Genomic DNA, 23,660 nt, shown 5'->3' with positions numbered 1-23,660 from the left:
GTACCTCAACTGTACCTGAGCCAGCTTCTTTTTAAAGGCAGCCCATTGTTCGGTTACAGTTTTGCCTGCTAATTCCTGTATCCAGGAATATTCAGCAGTCCTTTTTTGAGGCAGGTCTCCATTATTGCCATGATATTATATTCTCATGTGGCTACTTGCACCTGCAGCTCACCAACCTTCTTTACCATGCTTTGGGTGTTTACATACATTCACTGTAAACCTAATTTAGATCTTATTACATTCCTTTAGTCTAACCCCACCTAATACCTTACAATTTCTTACTCTAGTACTATCTGTAAATCCCAATCCTTTGTGCAGCTTGTTTCTCCTTTCTGATGTTACATCTCGGTTCTCCTACTTCTGTCAAATTAGTTTAAACCCTCTCCAAAAGCACCAGTAAACTGCCTGCCAAGGACAATTGTCCTGACTCTGTTGAGGTGCAACCCAATCTGCCTGTTAGGTCCCACTTCCCGCAGAACCTATCCCAATGTCCCAGGGTCCTAAAGCATGCACCCACTACCCCAATTTTCAGCACCATCTCTCTAGCTACACGTTCAAAAGCTCTGTCCTCCTATTTCCATCCTCACTGCTTCCCTGTTCCTGCCCAGTGATTGAGACAAAATAAGCCCCAATGTGCGCATGAAGAAATAAAGAAATAATTGGTCTGCAACCCAAAGCCTAGCATAACCTATGCATAGTTTTAGGAAAAGCAGACTTGCCTTTCATCTGTGCTCCCATCTCAACTTGCGTCCAGAGGGAAGGCGAAAGTCTTTAAGTCTTGGGCCTAGTTGGTTGCAGGAATTGCCAGAAGTTGAGGGAAACACCATGGGAATTCATTCCAGATTTTCTCGGGCTTACTCCCTTAGCCATTAACTCTTGATGTTGTTAATGGTGAAAGGCACTGACTGTCAGGACCCAAATCACCACAGACATATGTGTGATCTTGTCCTCCAGGTGTGCAAAAAGAGCTGTTCCAGATCGCCAATTCCCACCTCCAGGTCGCCACTTCCCACCTCCAACCCCTGAGCCCTCGCTGCTTCTTGGACCCCTTAATCAGTCTGACCTTTCTTTAATCCATCCCGACTTCTTTCTGTTTCCCCATGCTCTCTGTTAATTGTGATGTCCCTGTGGTGTCACTTCTGGATTTCTCCTGTTTGATTTGGCTCCTGGTACTGCTGCTGATGTCTCCAGCTGGGTCCATGCTACTTCTTTCTGATGTCACACAAAGATTTTCCTCAAATGCGGTCGGTTGGCTCTGAACCCACGGCACCACCCCGCTGGTCTCACTCTGTTCCTGCTCTCAATGCCACTGCTTCTTTATCATCCCTGCTGGTCTTAATCTGTTCCTGTTCTCACTGCCATTGCTCCTTTATCCTCCCCACTGGTCTCAATCTGCCACTGCCCCTTTATCCTCCCCGCTGATCTCACTCTGTCCCTGTTCTCACTGCCATTGCTTCTTTATCCTCCCCGCTGGTCTTAATCTGTTCCTGCTCTCACTGCCACTGCGTCTTTATACTTCTCGCTCTGTCCCTGCTTTTGCTGCATTGGGTACATGCGCAGAATGGAACACGGTCGCACACCCAAGGACCTTCTGTATGGTGAGGTAGCCTGAGCCAGACAAGCAGCGGAGTGCCCAAGGATCTGCTTCAAGGATGCTTTGTAAGCGTGACTTGAAGACCCTAAACATTGACTATCGCACTTGGGAGTAACAAACTGGTGAAAGAGGAAAATAGTGACACCTGCTGTGGGTTGGTGTGCACCACCACGATGACCAGTGGCACCAACACCAAAAAACCTGACAACATCATGTGGCAGCTTAATGTGCAGCGTTTGTGCAGATGTTAGCAAAGGTGCACCAATGAAGCCCAAATACCTAAACGGATTGTTGCGCATCCATCATCTCTCATAGATGGAAGGATGTCAATAACAACCCAAAGTTACAGCAAAGGATGCTGATATTTGTACTTTATTTTTCCGTTTGTTCCAATGGGTTTATGTATATATGTCCAGGAAATGCATTTTGCTACTTTTCTTTCTCTCCTACTATTTTCAATTAAAGTATATACATGTATATGCAAATGGAATTTTGGCATTTATTACTAAAGGAATAGAGTATAAAAATAGGGAAGTGTTGTTGCAACTGTGAGACCGCACCTGGAGTACTGTGCACAGTTTTGGTCCCCTTACTTGAGGAATGGTGTAGTTGCATTGGAGGTAGTTCAGAGGAGGGTCACTCGATTGATTCCAGAAATGCGGGGCTTGTCTTATGAGGAGAGATTGAGCAGTTTAGGCCTATACTCACTAGAGTTTAGAAGGATGAGAGGAGATCTAACTGAGGTATATAAGATGCTAAAGGGGATAGACACAGTAGACGTGGAGCGGATGTTTCCCCTTGTGGGGCATTCTAGAATGAGAGGCTATAGTTTTAAGCTAAGGAGTGGTAGATTTAAATCAGAGATGAGGAAGCATTACTTTTCTCAAAGGGTCGTGAATCTGTGGAATTCACTACCTCAAAGTGCAGTGGATGCCGGGACGCTGAATAAATTTAAGGAGAAGATAGACAGATTTTTAATTAGTAATGGTTTGAAAGATTATGGGGAGAGAGCAGGAAATTGGAGTTGAGGCCAAAATGAGATCAGCCATGATTGTATTGAATGGCGGGGCAGGCTCGAGGAGCTGAATTGCCTACTCCTGCTCCTAGTTCTTATGTTCTTATGGCAGTGTTATAAAACATTCTTATTAGCATAGCATATAGGTATTCATTTGTACCCATTTAGGGGAGCAATTTTTTTGTGACTTTGTTAGAACCATATCTACAAGAACTATATTTTCTTTTAAAATTTCGAAGAACATTGCACTATTTGGATACTTGGGGGCTGACCTAGATTTTTTTTTTAAAAACAGTCAAAAATTCATCTTGGACTGGAGCAAGCATGTCTTTTCCAAGAAATCACATGTCGTCAGCTAAATGACAAGCTTGGCAATTTTGGAGGAGATCTATTTGTCCATTTGAACTCCAGCACTTTAATTGATCATAAAAAAATGGCTTTAAAGGCAAAGGCCTTTGTGATTTACTAGAAATCACCTGACAGAGACGAGCTGACTGATGGAGACAAGCTTTATGTTTTGAACTTGTTGTTTTGAACTCAGTTGGGAATAAACTGAGAAGGGCAAAAGTTGCCCAGCTCGCATGCTCCATGCCTTGCTTGAAATACAGTGTGGTTATCAGTATCCAACTAGAAATCCTCATCTCAGGGGAAATAGTCTGTATTTGGAAACCCGAGAGGCTGAGATGAGAAGGGTTGATCCAGCTCTATTTTCCTCCATGCTGAAGCTCCGTTGGTGAGAACGTCCAGACATCCACTGAGACTAGCAACCCATTACTTTTTTATAAAGGTTTTTCTTCAACCACCCACCTCTGCAGAGACCCTGTTTGTGTGTGTGTGTGTGTGCACACTGGGGAATTTTAAAGGGGATAGATAGTTACACTTACAGATTATAAATTGTGTATTAACCAGTTATTGCAACTTGTTGTAAAAAAAGTTTTGTTTATAATAAATCAATCATTCTGAGTTTATTGAAATAAGCCTGGTTAAAGTCCCTTTTATTCTGGGTTGAACGGTAGCGAAGGTAAATAATTAGCCATTTCGGTAAGCGAATTAAACATTTACACTAATGGTGCAGCCTGTGAAATAGTAGGGCTAGATAAGCTGCACACTCCTTCCATCCCAGTCGTAACCAGTGTCATAAACAATGTCACATCAATGTTGTGAAGAAGTATAAAAGCATGGAGAACATAAACATTTTCAATTGGGTATTTAGAATGTATTAAATTACAAGATTAAAATAAGAACAAATTAAATAAAAAATAACATTTTAAAATTGCAAACTATTATTTCTTTAGATGCATAATTATATTATAAGGACACTTAGGGCAGAATTTTCCCGTTGTCATGCAGGGGCAGGCAATGCACATCCACGTGTAAAATGATGCACGGTGACGTCGGGTGAGCGTCCCGACGTCACCATGCGCCATCGCAATATTTCGCTGGGTAGGCGCGCGATGATGTCTGACGCGTGCCCGCCATTAATTAACGGGCCACTTAAGGCCCTTGAGTGTTCAATCTACGCCAATTTTTCAGCACCCGTGCAATCTTTGGGTCAGCACACTGGCGCAACGGGCAGGCGGGTAGGATACATTTGTATTAACCTCATCCACGGGCGGGATAAGAGGACCCAGTGGGATCTTGAATGTGCACGGTCAAGTATTTATTTTTGAAAGTTTTTCAAACTTGCCTGTGTGATCTGCAGTAATTCAAAACGCTTACCAGCTGCTTTTTCTGGACTCTTAACCTTCAGGCCAGCACTCCGCAGTGAGGAATCTATTCTGGGCCTGCACGTTTCAGGAAGCCTTCCCTTAGCCTGGGAATGGGAGCTGAACTGTCCACGGGAGGCACTTTACTCTGAGGAGGAAGGAAGGGCTAGAAGGGGGAGGAGGCCAGGAGTGCACATTCAGCCTCCAGGGGAGCCACCTTTGGAAGGATAGGCGCAGACACAAGGGGTGCAAGGCCAACAGGAAGTCGAAGGCGGGCACAGAAGATGCCCACTATTCTGCTACCAGGGTATACAGCTACCTCAATATGTCTGAGGTGCATTGCCGAAAGAGGCTCCGTCTCTCAAGGGAGATAGTCAACTATATCTGTCAGATGATTGGGCCTGAGATCTCTGCTAACTGCGTGGGTAGACACCCCATGCCAGTGGCTCTAAAGGTCACAGCTGCCCTCAACTTCTATGGCTCTGGCTCCTTCCAAGGGTCGGTGGGTGATCTTTGCGATGTCTCCCAATCAGCTGTCCAGACTTGTGTCAAGCAGGTTACAGACGCTCTGTTCAGGCGTGCATTGACCTTCATCCTCTACCATTGGGACCAGGCAAGCCATACACAGTGAGCCAGAGGCTTCGTGGCCATTGCTGGCTTCCCCTGCGTCCAGGGTGCAATAGACTGCACACATGTGGCCATCAAGGTGCCAGCAGGTGAGCCCGGTGCCTTCATCAACAGGAAGGGCTTCCACTCCATGAACGTGCAGATAGTATGTGATCACAGGATGCTGATTCTACAAGTTTGTGCAAGATACCCAGGCAGCTCCCACAACGCCTACGTCCTCAGACAGTCCCAGGTGCCGGGGCTCTTCAGCTTTCCAGCCTGGCTTGATGGATGGCTGCTGGGTGACAAGGACTATCTCCTCAGAAGGTGGCTCATGACGTCTCCCCACCATCCAAGAACAGAAGCTGAGCAGCGGTACAATAGGAGCCACGTCTCCACCAGGGCTGTGGTTGAGAGAACCATCAGTCTTCTCAAGATGCGCTTTCTATGCCTGGACCGCTCAGGGGACGCACTCCAGTACCCCCCAGATCGTGTGTCGCTGATAGTGGTTGCATGCTGTGCTCTCCACAATCTTGCGCTGGAAAGGGGGGACGCAGTGGACGATGTAGGCGTCGACGCAGTGGCTATGGTGCACACGATGAGTCCAGCAGTGAGTCCGAGGATGAGCATGCACAGGGAAATGCTGAGGGGGAAAACACTGCCCCAGGCATGCTCCAGGGAGGCAGTGACACCCGGGAGGCTTTAATCCAATGAACCTTCTACTAGCACACCACATATGGACCTCCCGGACAAGCCTGGGCTGTTGGCTCGATACTCGACACTTAAGTGCAAAATCTGCCAGGTTAGCAACAGTAACTAAGGGCCTCGTTAATAAAGCTGAATGTCCAACAAAGCCCTCATTACAGTTTTGGAAACCATACACGTGCAGAAGGAAAGAGGCACCCTCAGCCATGGTGACATATCTGAATTTAATGTGTCAAGCAAAGCAACTGATTACAAAAAAAAAGACAATAGTGTTACAAATCAAATAAAACCATAAGGGTCTCATCTCGGGCCAACACAAAAGCACCAGTGATAAACCCGTGGTGTGCCTAAGGTGCCTTATGTTTCCGGATGCTACGTCTTGGTAATGCCCCATCGTTCGGAGTGGCACCTGAGACAGCCTGCTGACTCTGCTGTCCTGTTGGCCTTGATGACATTTGCAGTCATCCTCTGACCCATAGAGCCTGTGCTGGCCCCCGCCTGGGAGGGAGCTGCCAGTTCCACAGCTGGCATCTCCCCAGTTGTCGCAGCCTCACTGGATGATACAGTCACTGGGAGAGGGGTGGAGGAGCTGCCGCCCTCATCCGGAGCGCCCTGAGAGAAGCTCGCAGAGACAACAGGCAGCTGCTGCGCCGATGTGAGGCTGCTTCAGACCTCCCTGTTCACTGTGGATAGATGGGCACTGAGCTGGGAAACCTGATGCCCACAGCATCTCCCACACTGGCACTGACCATCTGAGGTCAATGCCGATGTGAGGGCTTGCTGGTCGGAGCGCATACCCAGGAAGCCCTGATGGGTCTCCTGGAGTAGGCTCTCCACGCGAGTCGCTACTCTCTCCATGAAGGATGTATGGCGCTCGGACATGAGGCTCATTGCTTCGGTGATCGTCTGCGTAGACTCCTCCACCATGGACACCAAGCCAAGCATAGCCTCATGTATCTCCCCCGGACACTCCCGCAGACCCGGCTGCATTTCCTGTGCTTGCTGCATCATGGACGCCTCCAGAGGCACATCATCAGGCACCAACTGAGCATGAGCCTGGTCCTCTGCAGTCCTCCAACTGCTGGCACCATGGGCACTTTGTCTCTGCCAGCTCCTCCAGTGACTGTGAAGTGCCCTCACCGCTGTGCCCCGGGACACTAGCCGTTGTTCAAATTTCCACCGAGGTGTTAGTATCTGTGCTGGTGCCTGCTTCGCAGAAATGGTGTGACACTGGTGAGACTTCAGGCCCCTCAGGTGTGAGAGGGGGCCTCTGCTGCTCCTCCTCCCGGCTCTGCTCCGCTGATGCTCAAAGGAAGAACAAGGACAGTGGATCACTTAGCGTGGAGACAATGACACAAGTCCATTCCTGTCCCCCAGATCATAATGCGCTCATCATTCCATAACCAATGGTCAAGCCGTGTTGCAAAATTAAATACTTTAACATTCAGCAGTGGCTGTTGGGAGGACAATGATGACCTCACTGTGGGCATGAATACCTGGCTGTGGCACCCCAGCCTCACCGACACCAGTGGACCTGGGTGCATGGCGCATCTCCAGATCCAGGGCCTCCTGCTTGAAACAGCTTAGAATGATCATCTGTGGCTGGCTGCCACCAGTCCTCCCACACTCTGCCGTGTTATGAGCATTCTTCTCCTGAAAATGAGAGACGAGCATTGATTAGTGCAAATTGCACATGGACTCTGTTTGCGCACAGCCCACCTCAACCAGAGTGGGACATATCAGGGCTCCAGTGCCTCCTCACTCTGCTGCTGCCGAGCACTCACACAAAGATGCTAGGCCTGCTCCCCACCCCCCCACCCCGCCCTTGGACACATGCTGCCTACATCACATTAGGCACCACACAGTATATCCTCCCATAGCAAGGAGGCACAAGCACGTGGAGCGCATAGGGCAGCAGATGGTTCATTGCCACGCCACCTTGAAGCTCCACTCCCACCATCTCATCACCCTGACTAGGACATGTCCTGGAGTTCTAACACTGCGCCTTGGAGCAGCTGCTCCAGGTTGCCCCCACACCAGTCATGTGGGACTCAGTGTAACACATGCTGCAGGGTCAAAACACACCTCCTCATCACCCTCTCAGGCTAACCTCAACATGGGCAGTATCTGCTTGCCCACCCAGCAAAGGACAAATGCCGTCAATGATTCAATGCAGTCTCGACACTCAGACTTGGGGGGCGGGCGGTGTGCGCAGCATGGGGATAAGCCGACTTGCTGGGATAAATGCCCAATGCCAACATGGTACTCACCCTGCCAGAGTACAACAAATCATTGAAACGCTTACGACACTGGATCCACGTGCGCTGCACCACGTCACAGAAGCTCACCACCTCCGCCACCTCCTCCTAGGCAGGTCTTGTCATGTGGGGGGGCCTCCTCATCCCAACTTGGGGGACCAGCACCTCCCACTGTGCTGCCACCTCCTCAAGGAAGGCAGAAAGGCAGTCATCGGAAAAACAAGGGGCACATGGACCCCTGCCCTACCCTCTGGCCTGGCCTGTCTCGTTGCCCTACCCTCTGGTCTGGCCTGTCCTGCTGGCCTACCCTCCAGATTGGCCTGCTCACCAGAAGCTCTTTGCTGTGCCCTTGCACTTGCCATTGTGAGCAGCCTAGAAAAGCCTGCCAGGCCTTCAATTAAACAGGCTGCCAGGTCGCCATTGGACCCGGCGGTCTGTGCACACCTGCCGCCACCCACCCACTCATGCTATCCTCGGGAAGCGAGAAATACACTGGGCGGGCCTTAATTGGCCCGCCCACGTAAAATGGCGGTGCAGACCCGATCGCAGGTGGCGATCGGGTCTGTGCCCGCCCGTGCCCGCTCCCACTGAGCCCCTCCGCCAAGTGGAAAATTCAGGCCTTGAAGCTGAAGCCAAGGTTGAAGCATTAATCTATAAACAGCATTAAAGTGCCCCAAGCTTTTGTTTGAGTTCTGATGTTATTGTGGAAGGCAGTTTACACATCTGTTATATGCTTACCACACTTAGACCAAGCAAATCTCTTCTGAAGTAATCCATGTTCCTTCTCTCCAGGTTATCTAGGTAATGTTGCAGGCGAGTATAGGTATAAGGATAACAGTAAGCAAACTGGTACACTTCATTATCCCGATCAAAGCAAAAGGCAAATGACATAACGTAGTTTTTTCGATGATCTGGACAGCGGTAGTAATAGACATTTTTTGAAGGAAGTCGTTGCCTGTCAAATAATAACAATTAAAACAAAGAAATTAAATGAAATCAGACAACTGGACATTCAAAATTAATTATAATTGATCAAAAAACTACAATTTAATTTTAACATGAGCTGCTGCTGTTTTGCAGTTGTATGTTTATATGGAATTTTAATATAAAAAGAAGCGTCCAAAGCACTAGACGTAAGTGGAATAAAAGAGAATGAACATTGAATAAAGAAGAAAATATGAGGAGACACGAGCAAACATTTGGTCAGAAAAGTGGGTTTTTGGGAGGAACATAAATAAAGTTGAAGAGGTGGAAGGATTTCGGGATAGAATCCCAGAGTATGGGGCATGGGTGGCTGCCAATTGTCGGGAAAAGGGAGAAGGATGTACAAGAACTCTGAGTCAGAGGAGAAATTAATACAATAGGATGGTAAGGCTGGAGAATGTAACAGAAATAGAAAGGGACAAGGCCTTAATGTGATTTAAGCATGAGGGTGAGGATTTGAAATTTGAGCTATTGGGGAATGGTGGAGCCAAGGCAAGTTTGCAAGCAAGGGTGATTGAGTTTGCTGTTTTAGATGCGCTGAAGTTTATGGTAGGTGCAGGATAAAAAACCTGCCAGTGTTCTACAGTGTTCTGGCAGCAATAGTCGGGTCTGGAGGTAAGACAGGTATGGATGTGAGTTTCAGCAGCAGTTGGCTGAGGCAGGGACAGTGCTGGATGATGTTACAATGGTGAAAGCTAGTGGTCTTTGTAAGGAACAGAATATGGAGATAAAAGCTCAGGTTAAGGTCAAATCAGAAGTCAAGGTTTTGAACCATCTGGGACAGGAGGAGGATAGAATTAATAGCAAAGGTACAGCATTTGTGACAGGGTCCGAAGATGATAGTGACTAGGAAACAAAAGAAAGATTGGAATGTGTGGCAAATTGGATAGGGAAACACAAAATGAAGCTGCACGATCATAAACTGGAAATCCCTATCTCTATGACCTTCTCCAGTCCTAAAACCCTTGAAAAATCTATATTCTTTCAGTTCTGACCTCTTTAGCACATCCAATTCTGTTCTCCCGCCAGTAGCAGCTGTGCCTATAATTACCTAGACCCTAAGTTCTGCTATTCCCTCCCTAAACCTCTCTGCATCTCCACTTTCCTTTGCTCCTCGATGGACCTTCTTAAAATCCAACTGTTCGACCAAACTTTTAGTTATCCCTTCTAATTTGTCCTAATGTAGTTTGTGATCAATGTTTATCTGATTACACTTCTGCAAAGTGCCTTAGTTTATTTTTCAGCACTACAGACAAAATAAGAATGCAAGCTGTGTTGTTGTTGCCTCCCTGGTGCCAGGGTCAAAGAATGTCACAGAGCAGCTGCAGGGCATTCTTTTGGGGGAGGGTGAACTGCCAGAGGTCATGGTCTATACTGGGACCAATGACATAGGTAGGAAAAGGGATGAGGTCCTGAAAGCAGATTTTAGGGAATTAAAAAGCAGGACCTAGAGCAGTAATCTCAAGATTACTCCCAGTGCCATGTGCTGGTGAGCATAAGAATAGGAAGATTGAGCAGTTCAACATGTGGCTGGAGAAATGGAGTAGGAGGGAGGGCTTTAGATTTCTGAGGCATTGGGACTGGTATTGGGGCAGGTGGAACCTGTTCAAGAAGGGCAGGTTAACACCTTAACAGGGCTGGGACTAGTGTCCTCGTGGGGAGGTTTGCTAGTGCTGTTGAGGAGGGTTTAAACTAGATTGGCGGGGAATGGGAACCTGAGGGGAAATTCAGAGTGGAGAGGAAAAAAGCTGGCAGGAGGAAGTAGAGAAGTATTAACTGATGATGAGGGTATATCAGAGAGTAATATCAAGGTAAATAGAATACTTGGAGAGTTTGACAGAATTAGAATAGGCAATAGTAAGTCATTAGGTGGGGTCAGAGCAAAGGAGAAAGCAAAAAAGTATATATATATATCAGGGTTATGCATGTATGTGAATGCACAGAGTATGGTTAATAAGATTGGTGAACTACAGGCACAGGTTGACAAATGGAATTATGATTTTATTGCTGTAACAAAGACCTGACTCAAAGAAGGGCAGGACTGGGCGTTAAATATTCCTGGGTGTTTAGGAGAGACAGTGGGGAAGGATGGTGGGAATGGCAGTATTCATTAAAGATGGCATTACAGTATTGGAGAGAGAGGATGTTCCAGAAGGGTCAAGGACAAAATCTCTCTGGCTAAAGGTAAAGAAGGGAAGGAATGGGGAAGGTGCAATAACATTGATTGGTGTAGTATGTAGACCACCAACTAGTGGAAGGGATGTAGAGAAGCAAATTTGCAAAGACATTACTGAGAGGTGCAGGAATTATAAAATAATTATAATGGGGGACTTCAATTATCCAATTATAAACTGGGATAGGGATAGTGCAAAGAGACGAGAGGGGCAAAAGCTCCTGGAATGCGTTCAAGGTAATTTTCTGCCGCAGTATGTCACTGGTCCAATGAGAGGGAAGGCACTGCTCTGGGGAATGAGTTGGCCCAAGTGGATCAAATATCACTGGGAGAGTGTTTAGGGGACAGTGACTATTTATCATGAGGTTTAGGTTGGCCATGGAAAAGGACAAGGAACAATCCAGAGCAGGGGTAATAAATTGGGGGAAAGACAGCTTCGATGGGATAAGAATGTATCCAAATCAAGTTAGTTGGAATAAAATGTTGGCAGAAAAGATGGTCGCTGAACCTTCAAAGAAACAGTATTGCAGGCAATGTCAAGGTATATTACCTTGAAAGGGAAAGGTAGGACAAATAAATCTAGAGCGCCCTGGATGACAAAAGAGGTGGAGGTGAAGATGAAAAGTAAGAAGTATGCATACGACAGATGCCATGTAGAAAATATAATGGCAAATCAGGCTGAATACAGAAGGACTAGAGCAGAAGTGAAAAAACTAATAAAAAAAAGCAAGGAGATAGCATGAAAAGAGACTGGCAACTAACATAAAAGGGAATCCTAAGGTCTTCTATAAGCAAATAAATAATAAAAGGAAGGTAAAAGAAAGAGTAGGGCCGATTAGGGATAAAAAAGGGGACTTGCACATGGAGGCAGGAGAAATAATGGAGGTATTAAATGAGTACCTTGCATCTGTCTTTATAAAGAAAGAGGATGCTACCAATGCCGAGGTGAGAGAGGAGGTAACTGATACACTAGAAGAATCCTCAATTGAGGAGGAGGAGGTGTTAAGAAACCTATCTTTACTTAAAATAGATAAGGTACCAGGATTGGATGAGATGCATCGAAGGGTACTGAGAGAAGTGAGAGTGGAAATTGCAGAGGCATTAGTGATAATTTTCCAGTCTTCTTTAGACACAGTGTGGTGCCAGATAACTGGAGAAGTAGGTGTTAAGAAACCTATCTTTACTTAAAATAGATAAGGTACCAGGATTGGATGAGATGCATTGAAGGGTACTGAGAGAACTGAGAGTGGAAATTGCAGAGGCATTAGTGATAATTTTCCAGTCTTCTTTAGACACAGTGTGGTGCCAGATAACTGAAGAATTGCGAATGTTACACCCTTGTTCAAAAAGGAGTGTAAGGATAAGGCCAGCAACTATAGACCAGTTTGACTTCAGTGGTAGGGAAGCTTCTGGAAACTATACTTCGGGATAAAATCAATAGTTACTTAGACAGGTGCAGGATAATTAAGGAAAGCCAGCATGGATTAATTAAGGGAAAATCATATTTAACTAACTTGCTGGAGTTTTTTGAGGAGGTAGCAGAGAAGGTTGATAAGGACAATGCTGTTGATGTGGTGTATATGGATTTTCAAAGGGCATAGAATGGCATACAACAGACTTGTGATCAAAATTCTAGCTTATGGAATGAAAGGGAAAGTAGGCATTTGGAGACGATTAATAAATTATTGTTTTGCAGTTTGGAGGAAGGTTTGTTAAGGAGTTCCCCAGGCAGTGTTGGGACCCTTGCTCCTCCTAATATATGCTAATGACCTAAACTGTGGTGTTCAGGGCATGATTTCAAAATTTGCAGATGATATGAAGATTGGAAACATTGTCAGCTGTGTTGAGGATAGTTGTAAACTTCTAAAGAACATTGACATGTTGGTGAATTGGCAGACAAGTGCCAGATGAAGTTCAATACAGAGAAGTGTGAGATGATTCATTTTGGCAGGAAGAATATGGAGAGACAGTATAAAGTAAAGTGAGAAACTCTAAGGGAGGCGTAGGAACAGAGGGGCTTCGGTGTATATGCATATCAGTCATTGAAGATGGCCGGGCATGTTGAGAGCAGTTAACAAAGCATATAGTATCTTAGGCTTTATTAATAGGGGCATTGAGTACAAGAGTAAGGAGGTCATGTTGAACTTGTATAAGACACTAGTTAGGCCTCATCTGGAGTACTGTGTCCAGTTCTGGGCGCCATACTTGAGGAAGGATGTGAAGACATCGGAGAGAGTACAGAGGAGATTCACAAGAATGATTCCAGGGATAAAGAACTGTAGCTATGATGATAGATTGGAGAGGTTGGGACTGTTTTCCTGGGAGTAAAGAAGGCTGAGAGGAGACTTGTTAGAGGTATTCAAGTTCCTGAGGGGTATGGTCAGGGTAAATGGTGAGAAACTGTTCCCACTCGAGAGCATCAAGAACTGGAGGGCACAAATTCAAAATAATTGGCAAAAGGAGTGAATGTGATGTGAGGAAAGTTTTTTCACCCAGAGTGTGGTTGGAGTCTTGAACAAACTTCCTGAGAGGGTGGTGGAGGCAGGTTCGATTGAGGTAATCAAAAGGGAATTGGATTGCTATTGGAAAAGAGAGAATGTGTAGGGTTATGAGGATCAGGCAGGGACTAGGTAGAATTCTCGTTCAGAGAGCCAGTGCAGACTTGATGGGCCAAATGGCCTCCTTCTGCAGTGTAAAGACTCTTGAGACTCTTGTTGTGAGAAACTTCCGTGTGAACAAGCAAATGAAATAATCCTTTAGTGTCTCAGGAGACAATAACCATGTAAGCAGCCTTTCACCAGTTTGCTGTGACTTCCCGGAAAGAATCCAATAGGTTTAAATTCACTAATCTCATGTTGACTGACAAATCATATTTGGTCAGATCGCCAGATATTCTTCCTGTTATGATTGACACTTTAGCTAAAGCTTCTGGTCCCTAAAGTTATGCTTCTATGAGTCCTTAATGATATTTGCTACATTCTAATCCTCAGATATCTATACTGCGAATAGTGCAAAAAGAATGTCAGCCAATAACACTGCTTCCTCCTTCATTTCTTTTCAATTTGTAATATTTCAATGTTGTTTTCATTCTAAATACCAAAGAAAACAACGGCCAGGATTTTACAGCCCCACCACGCCGTGCCTCCCGAGTCATTTAAATCTCCATTCAGTCCGATGGTTTGTAATATCCCGCCGGGCGGGCGGTGTCGTAAAGTCCTGGCCTATGTCTACTTATGCCAGGCCCCTCTTAGTTTTTTTAAAAATAGCTTGGCCTGTTTCTTTTCATGATAACTTTACGTGTTAACATGTTTGCATATACTACATAGTTGTAGCAATCTGCAAGTACATTCATATTCTTAAGTTAATATTTTAACAGTCATTCAGCAAATAATCTGAGTGTGTCTAATGTTGCTTATTCTCCAACAGGTAAGTGCATGTTTGATCTTGTCTTGTTTTCCCAGGTCTGGAAGAAATGTCAGTATTTCTATATGTATCTGGAGATTCCTGTCCAATTACATTTACTATGCAGATCACTTTCAATGCTGCAACACCACTGAATAAAAAGGCAGATTTGCTCTCTACACATCTATTCGTTCTTATTCCTTTGTTGTAATCTAAAAGATCAGATCACTACCAGAACTTCTGCAATTAAGGCTGCTTTGACACATATAGGGCATTAATTGCTCTAGTAAAAAATAACATTCAAGGTGAAATGGTGGAAGACTGATGTTTGTGTATAGCTTGATAGTTTGTCTGCATTTGATAAAACTTGGGTGTGAGTAGGAACAAGCATATGTTTTGCAGGAAGTCTATTTCTATGAAATATGGTGAAAATTTAATAAAATATTACTAAGTTTTTGAGAGGAGATCTTGTAGCACAGTGCCCCTATCTATAAGCCAGAAGTGCCAGGTTCAGGGCCCATTGAAAGACTTGATGGCCATGGAAGGTGCATTCATAACACAGCCAAATAGGCTAATTATCAACCTGTAAATCCTTCGGATATGCAAATGACCAGCAGTAAGAGCGTAAGAGTCTACTGGTCAGCTATGCTTCATGCTGAATGGCACCTCACAAGCTGGTGACAGGCTAAAGACCTGTTTTCGAAAAAGTTAGCTGTGGAAACAGACATAAGCACATGCTTTGTCTGTCTCCTGCATCACTAGATGTGGGAGAGCAAAGGTTTTTGAGATGACAATTCTGTGATTTGCTAAACAGATTTGCAATATGACATGCAAGTTGCAAACTGAAACATATATGACCTTTAACAGCCATTAATGAGAGAAAAATCACTGGAGTACATTTTAAATATCTCACCCAGGAGTAACATGGGTACTGCAGATCAGCTGCTCATTATATTATTGTATTATTTTATTAGATTATTTTCATTTTCCTTCAAATCAACTTTTATGCCCAGTCAAAAAACTAAAAATTTCACCCACTTTGTTTAACAAGATCCAAGGTAAACAGTTGGAGTGCTATTTTACCAAATCCATACAAATCATCACAATTAAATGTCTTTTTTTTAATGGTCCAAAATGTGGATACAAAGTAAAATTTTGAAATGTGTAGAGTCTTAACAATGCCAGCTGATGACCCAATATGGCCTCAAAATCAAAGTTATTTTCTTTATTGTAATGAATAAGATAATCATGGGCTGAATTTTCTGGCTGGCTGGGGAGGCGGAGTGGGAGCGGGCGCGGACCCGATCATGGGCTGCCAATTAAGGCCCGCCCAGCGTGAATTGCGGCTCCGGAGGACAGCGGGAGTGGGCAGGCGGCGATGGGTCTGCAATGACCGCTGGGTCCAATGGTGACCCGAAGGCCTGTTTTAAAAACCTTTCCAAGGCTGCGAATTATGGCCAGTGGGAAGGCTTCCCAGAGCGCTGCTGGTGAGCAGGCCAGGCAGGATGGTAGGGCAGTGGGGGTACTGTGCCCCTCATTTTTCCGATGATTGCCTTGCTGCCCTTCTCGAGGAAGTGGCAGCATGGTGGGAGGTCCTGGTACCCCAGGGCGGGAGGAGGAGGCCCTCCCACATGACCAAATGTGCCTGGGAGGAGGTGGCGGAGGAGGTGAGCTCCGGCGATGTGGTGCGGCGGATCCAGTGTCACAAGCGCTTCAATGACCTGTTGCGCTCAGGAAGGGTGAGGACAATGTTGGCATTGGTCACTTAACCCAGCAGGTAGGTTTTTCTCCCTGGTCGCCCCCCCCGCCACTCCAAGTCTGAGTGTAGTGACTGCATTGAATCATTGACGGCATGTGTCCTTTGCTGGGTGGGCCAGCAGATATTGCCCATGCCGAGGTCACCCTGAGAGGGTGGTGAGGAGGTGGGCTCTGCCCCCGCAGCAAGTGGTACGCTGTGACTGACATTACTGTTTTTGGCACAACCTAGAGGAGCTGCACCTAGGCGCACTGCTGGAACTCTAGGATATGTCAAAGTCAGGGTGATGACATGCTGGGAGGGGAGCTTCAAGGTGGCGTGGCACTGATTGATCTGCTGTCCTCTGCGCTCCACATGCTTGCGCCTCCTTGATATGGAAGGTTAGACCTGTGTCGTGCCTGGTGTGATGTAGGCAGCTTTTGGCCAAGGGGGTGGGGAGGTGGGGACAGGCCTAGCATCTTTGTGTGAGTCTTCGACAGCTGCGGGGTGAGAGCCCTGCAATGTACCTCTCTGGTTGGGGTGGGCCATCCGCAAAGAGAGTCCAGGTACAAATAGCACTAATCAATGCTCTTTTCTCCTGTTCAGGAGAAGAATGCACATAATGCAGCTGAATGGGTGAGGACTGGCGGCGGGCTGGCACAGTTAGCGATTCTCAGCCGCTTCAAGCAGGAGGCCCTAGATTTGGAGAGGCACCATGCACCCAGGTCCACCAGTGTCAGGCAGGTATGTTTGCCCAGCAGTGAGGTCACCATTGTTCTCCCAGCAGCCATGGCAGTGCTGAATGTTCAGTGATTGAAGTTTTCAACATGGCTTGACCATTGCTTATAATGAGCGCACAATGATCCGGAGGACGGGGATGCACATTGGCATTGTCTCCACGTTAACTGATCCAATATCCTTGTTCTTCCTTTCAGCATCAGTGGAGCAGGGCCAGGGGTAGGAGCAGCAGAGGCCCCCTCTCACACCTGAGGAGCCTGAAGTCTCACCAGCGTTACACCATCTCTGGCAGGCACCAGCGCAGATACTAGCACCTCTGTGGGAATTAGAGCATCGGCTAATGTCCTGGGGCACAGCGGTGAGGGCACTTCACAGTCGCTGGAGGAGCTGGCAGAGACAGAGAGTGCCCATGGTGCCAGCAGTTGGGGGACTGCAGGGGACCAGGCACATGCTCAGTCGGTGCCTGATGATGTGCCTCTGGAGGCATCCACGATGCAGCAAGCACAGGAAATGCGGCCGGGTGTGCGGGAGTGTCCGGGGGAGATACATGAGGCTATGCTTGGCTTGGTGTCCATGGTGGAGGAGAATATGCAGACTATCGCCGAAGCAATGAGCCACATGTCCAAGCGCCATGCGCCCTCCATGGAGAGAGTGGCAACTCTTGTGGAGAGGCTCGTCCAGGAGACCCATCAGGGTTTCCTGGGCATGCGCTCAGACCAACAAGCCCTCACATCGGCTTTGACCTCAGCTGGTCAGTGCCAGCGCGGGAGATGGTCTGGGCACCAAGTTTCCCAGCTTGGTGCCCATCCATCCATGGTGAGCAGGGAGGTCCGAAGTGACCTTATGTCAGCACAGCACCGGCCTGTCGTCTCTGCAGGCTCTTCTCAGGGAGCTCCGGATGATGGCGGCAGCTCCTCCGCCCCTCTGCCAGCGACCATTGCATCTGGTCAGGCTGCGATGACTGGGGAGATGCCAGCTGTGGAACTGGAAGCTCCCTCCCAGGCGGGGCCAGCACAGGCCCCACGGGCCAGAGGATGACCGCCAAGGTTATTGAGGCCAACAGGATAGCAGAGTCAACAGGTTGCCTCAGATGCTACTCCCAGCGATGGGTCAGCACCAAGACATAGCACCTGAAAATGTAAACATAAGGCACCTTAGGCACATCACGGGTTTATCACTGGTGCTTTTGTGTTGGCCCGCAATGAGGTTTTTATGAACTGGTGTGATTTTTAACACCTTTTTCATTTTGTTTCATTAAGTTTCTTTGGTTGCAACAATAAATTCAGACATGTCACCATGGCTGATGTTGCCTCTTTTGTTCTACAGGTGGATGATTTCCAATAATGCAATGAGTGCTTTGTGAGACATTCAGCTTTAATAACAAGGACCAATAACAAGGACCTTAGTTAATGTTCCTAACAAGGCAGGTGTTGCGCTTACGTCTCGAATATGGAGCATACAGCCCAGGCTTGTCCGGGAGGTCCAAATATGATGTGCTGGTTGAAGGTTCATTGGATTAAAGCCTCTCAGGTATCCCTGCCTCCCTGGAGTATGTCCGGGTCAGCGTCTATCCCCTCAAGCATTTCCCTGTGGGTGCACATCCTCGGACTCACTGCTGGACTCATCGTGTGCATCTGCAGCCAATGTGTCTACATCTTCATCATCCACTGCGTCCCCCCTTTCCAGCGCAAGGTTGTGGAGAGCACAGCATGCAACCACTATCAGCAACACACGATTTGGGGGGTACTGGAGTGCGCCCCCTGAGCGGTCCAGGCATCGGAAGCGCATTTTGAGAAGACCAATGGCTCTCTCCACCACAGCCCTTGTGGAGGCATGGCTCCTATTGTACCGCTGCTCAGCTTCTGTTCTTGGATGGTGGAGAGGCATCATAAGCCACCTTCTGAGGGGATAGTCCTTGGCACCCAGCAGCCATCCATCCAGCCGGGCTGGAGCGCTGAAGAGCACCGGCACCTGGAACTGTCTGAGGATGTAGGCGTCGTGGGAGCTGCCTGGGTATCTTGCACAAACTTGTAGAATCAGCATCCTGTGATCACACATTATCTGCATGTTCATGGAGTGGAAGCCCTTCCTGTTGACGAAGGCACCGGGCTCACCTGCTGGCACCTTGATGGCCACATGTGTACAGTCTATTGCACCCTGGACGCGGGGGAAGCCAGCAATGGCCACGAAGCCTCTGGCTCACTGTGTATGGCTTGCCTGGTCCCAATGGTAGAGGATGAAGGTCAATGCACGCCTGAACAGAGCGTCTGTAACCTGCTTGACACAAGTCTGGACAGCTGATTGGGAGACATCGCAAAGATCACCCACCGACCCTTGGAAGGAGCCAGAGGCATAGAAGGTGAGGGCAGCTGTGACCTTTAGAGCCACTGGCATGGGGTGTCTACCCACACAGTTAGCAGAGATCTCAGGCCCAATCATATGACAGATATAGTTGACTGTCTCCCTTGAGAGACGGAGCCTCCTTCGGCACAACACCTCAGATATATTGAGGTAGCTGCTTTGCCGCCTGTAAATCCTGGCACCTTGGACTACCTCTTGGCCCTGCAATCCCTGTGCCTGCGCCTGACCTCCCAAAGGTGGCTGCCCTGGAGGCTGAATGTGCACTCCTGGCCTCCTTCCCCTTCTAGACCTTCCTTCCTCCTCAGACGAGGTGCCTCAAGTGGAGAGTTCAGCTCCCATTCCCAGGTTAAGGGAAGCCTACCTGAAACATGCAGGCCCAAAAAAGATTCCTCACTGCTGAGTGCTGACCTGAAGGCTGTGACTCCAGACCAAGCAGCTGGTATGCGTTTTGAAGTATTACTGGTCACACAGGCAAGTATCAGTAACTTTGAAACATCAATATTTGAGAGAGCACACTCGCGACCCCACTGAGTTCTCTTATCCCACCCGTGGATGAGGTTTATACAAATATGTCCTACCTGCCTGCCTGTTGTGCCGACCCGAAGATTGCACGGGTGCCGAAAAATCACGGTTGATTGTGCCTCAAAGGCCTTAAGTGGTCTGTTAATTAATGGCAGGCATGCATCGGAAGCATCATGAGCCCGTCTGCTGAAATATCGCGATGGTGCGCAGTGACATCGGGACACTCGCCCGACGTCACCGCGCGTTATTTTACACGCGTGCATGTGGGGCCCATCCCCGTATGCCAACGGGAAAATCCTGCCCCATACTTATGATTTAATACATGGAAACCATCTTCAAAACAAGAGTGCCACAAAATTTTGTTGAGTAATGTCCATCTTTTTGGTGTTACTCGTGTCAATTTTGCACCAAAATGGCATCTATAATGCACACTCCTGGTGCAGACCATGCTCGATGCCATTTTGTAAATGTTATTAGCGCAAGTGTTGGGTTCATAATATAATTGAATTCCATATTAAGTTTTAGAGAAACATACTCCAGTCACAAACAAGTATCCTGAACTTAAACAAAACCCATTACATAGGTATGAGTGGAGAGCTGACTAAAGTTGATTGGGTAAATAGAATGAAAGGTATGGTGGTAAATAAATGCTGGAAAACATTTAAAGAAACAATTCAAAAATATTCAACAAAATTACATTAACTAAAAAAACGATTTGGAGAGTTTTAGAAACCAGCAAAGGGCAACCAAAAAGTTGATAAAAAGAAAAAAATATAGAATATGAAAGTTAAATAGCCAGGAATACAAAAGCAGATTGGAAGAGCTTTTACAAGTATATAAAAAGGAGAGTAGCTAAAGAAAATCTTGACTCCTAAGAGGCCGAGACAGGGGACATTATATTGGGATGAGGAAGCAGAGTCATTGAATAAATATTTTGTTCCTGTCTTCACAGTATAAAATACAAATTACGTATCAGGGATAGATGGTAATCAAGGGGCTAATAAAAACGAGTAATTTAAGATAATTAACGTCTGCAGAGAAAAAGTATCAGAGAAATTCAAGGGACTAAAAGCTGACAAATCACCAGGGCCTGATGGCCTATGTCCTAGAGTCCTAAATGAGGTAGCTGCAGAGATAATGGATGCACTGGTTATGATTTTATAAAATTCCCTAGATTCTAGGATGGTTCCAGTGGTTTGAAAATTAGCAAATATAACACTGCTATTCAAGAAATGAGGGAAACTGAGAACCACAGGCTAGTTAGCCTGACATCAGTTGTCAGAAAAATGTTGGAAACTATGATGAAGGAAGTCTTAACAATGCACTTGAATATTATAGTTTGATCAGGCAGAGTCAACATGGTTTTATGAAAGAGAAAACAGATTTGGCAATTTTATTAGGGTTTTTTGAGGATATAACTAGTAGCATAGATAAAAGGGAGTCAGTAGATGTCCCAAAGGAATTCCAAAATTCCAGTAAGGTGCCGCACAAAAGGTTAATATACAACGTAAGGACTCATGGAGTTGGGAGTAATATATTCACATGGATGGAGAATAGGTTAATTAACAGGAAGCAGAGAGTAGGGATGAACGGGGCGTTTACAAGTGGGCAGGTTGTAACCAGTGGAGTGTTGCAAGGATCAATACTGGGGCCTCAGCTATTTACAATTTATATTAATCATTTAGATGAAGAGACTGAGAGGAATGTATCCAAGTTTGTTGGCCAAGTTTCCTGGGAATGCAAACTATGACGGGAACACAAAGAGGCTGCAAATGAACATAGATAGGTTAAGAGAATGGGCAACAAGATGGCAGATGAAGTATAATGTGGGGCAGTGTGATGTTATTCACTTTGGTAGTAATAGAAAAGCAGAATATTTTTTAAAAGGCACAAAACTTCTAAATTTTGATATTCAGAGAGACCTAGGTGTACTTATATAAGGAATATAGAAAGTGAGCAAGCAGGTACAGCAAGCAATTAGGAAGGCAAATTGCATGTTGATCTTTATTGCAAGGGGATTAGAGTACAAAAATAAGGAAGTATTGCTACAGTTGTATAGGGCTTTGGCAAGACCACACTTGGAACATTGTGCGCAGTTTTGACCTCCATATTTAAGGAAGGATGCTCTTGTATTGCAGATGGTACGGCACAGGTTCATTAGATTGGTTCCTAGGAAAAGAGAGCTGTCCTATGAAGAAAGGCTGAGTAAACTAGGCCTATGTTCTCTGGAGTTTAGAAGAGAGGTGATCTCATTGAAACATACAAGATTCTGAAGGGGCTTGACAGGGTAGACTCTGAGAGGTTGTTTCCCCTGGCTGAGGAATCTAGAACAAAGGGGCACAGATCAGGATAAGAGTTCGATCATTTAGGACTGAGATGAGGACAAACTTCTTCACTCAAAGTGTTGTGAAACATTGGAATTGTCTACCCCAGAGGGTTGTCAATGCTCCATTATTGAGTATATTTAAGTCTGAGATAGATAAGATTTTTGGTCTTAGGGAATCAAGGGATATAAGGAGCAGGCAGGAAAGTGGATTTGAAGCTATTTTGGATTCTTTGGGCAGGATTTTAAGCATTGGTGAGCGGGGGCGGCAAAAGCGTAAAATGACGCGCGGTGACGTCAGGGGGAACTCCCAACGTCACCGCGCCCCATTAAAATTTTCAGGTACGAGGTGGCGCAGCGAAATTGAGGCCATTGACAGAGTCATTAAAGTAAATAAAGGACCTGCCTGTCCAATCTTAAGGTTGGCAGGCAGGCCAGGAGCCCCGGCGTGAATTAGAAAAAGCATGAAACCTCATCCACGAGCAGGATGAGGTTTCATGTAGGTTTTAAAAATGTTTAATAAAGTCTTTGAGAAAATTTTGGACATGTCCCAACTCATGTGACATTGTCACATGAGGGGACATGTTAGGGAAATTTTATTTTTCTATTTTTAGGTTTTTTTACATTTAGAGCCAATCTCCCTGAGGCTGCACTTAGCCTCAGGGAGATGAGTGCGCTCTTTCATGCGCATGCGCGAAAGAGCGCACTCTCGATTTTGGGATTCCCTCTCCACTTGCACAGGGAGCGCATAGTGCTTCTGTGCGGACATCACGCTGGGCGGGCCTTAATTTGCCCGCCACATAAAATGGTGCTGCACCCCTGATTGGGGGCGCCGATCGGAAGCGCGTCTTTGCACACCCGCCCTTCAACTTCGCCCCCAATGGGGGGAAAATTCAGCCCTTTCTGTGCCATAAGTATGCGGAGACACCAAATCGTGACATCAGTCAGCATGTAACACTGATGTGAAGCCAGTGATACAATTTTCACTCTTGCTTGCCCTCTTACTCATGGACGACTGAGCATGCATTCAGCAGCAGGAAGGAACCCCCTCCCCAACCCAATCAGTGCAATATAAAGGGATCATTAACTACGTTCAGGTTAATGCTGCTGAGTTAGAGGAAGGGTTCGTTGTTTGTACTATTATTTAATATTGTTGAAGTCTACAGGAAGTGATGTGGCATGTGATGAAGGTCTTAGTTGTGACTTCAAGAGTCTTGCTCAGATCCCTTGTTCCCAGTCATGGCTGTAGTGGTTTCTAGTTTCCTTGGCCAGCAGCATGACAGGGAGAATGGGCAGAGGTGACACGGAAGCCAAGCTGCTCAAAGAATGGAGAGGACAAGAGGCAGGAGAAAAGCCCCCAACCCAGGATTTTCAGGGAGCCTTTCTCCAACCTTAATCCCAGCAAGGCACAATAGATGTCTCTATGTTGTTTAGAAGGTGATCACTAAAATCTGCCACATATTGCAAGCAGAACCACAGCCTCACAGCAGAGCGTGGACAGCATTGCCAGTGGCAGTGCAGGTGACCATGGCCATGAT

At 46.5% G+C, this 23,660-nt stretch overlaps 1 protein-coding gene across 1 annotated transcript in view; it reads right to left on the bottom strand.

Moving 5' to 3' along the window:
* Positions 1-23,660, bottom strand: part of agbl4 (AGBL carboxypeptidase 4) — a 1,138,261-nt gene that overhangs the window by 631,608 nt on the left and 482,993 nt on the right. Inside the window, exon 5 of the mRNA XM_078561909.1 lies at positions 8,623-8,839. Within this exon, the coding sequence (XP_078418035.1) occupies positions 8,623-8,839 (217 nt within the window). The remainder of the gene's footprint in view (positions 1-8,622; positions 8,840-23,660) is intronic.

The sequence above is a fragment of the Cetorhinus maximus genome, chromosome 17, assembly GCF_964194155.1.
Source record: "Cetorhinus maximus chromosome 17, sCetMax3.hap1.1, whole genome shotgun sequence".
Lineage (NCBI taxonomy): Eukaryota > Metazoa > Chordata > Chondrichthyes > Lamniformes > Cetorhinidae > Cetorhinus > Cetorhinus maximus.
This window is presented reverse-complemented; position numbering and strand designations above follow the sequence as displayed.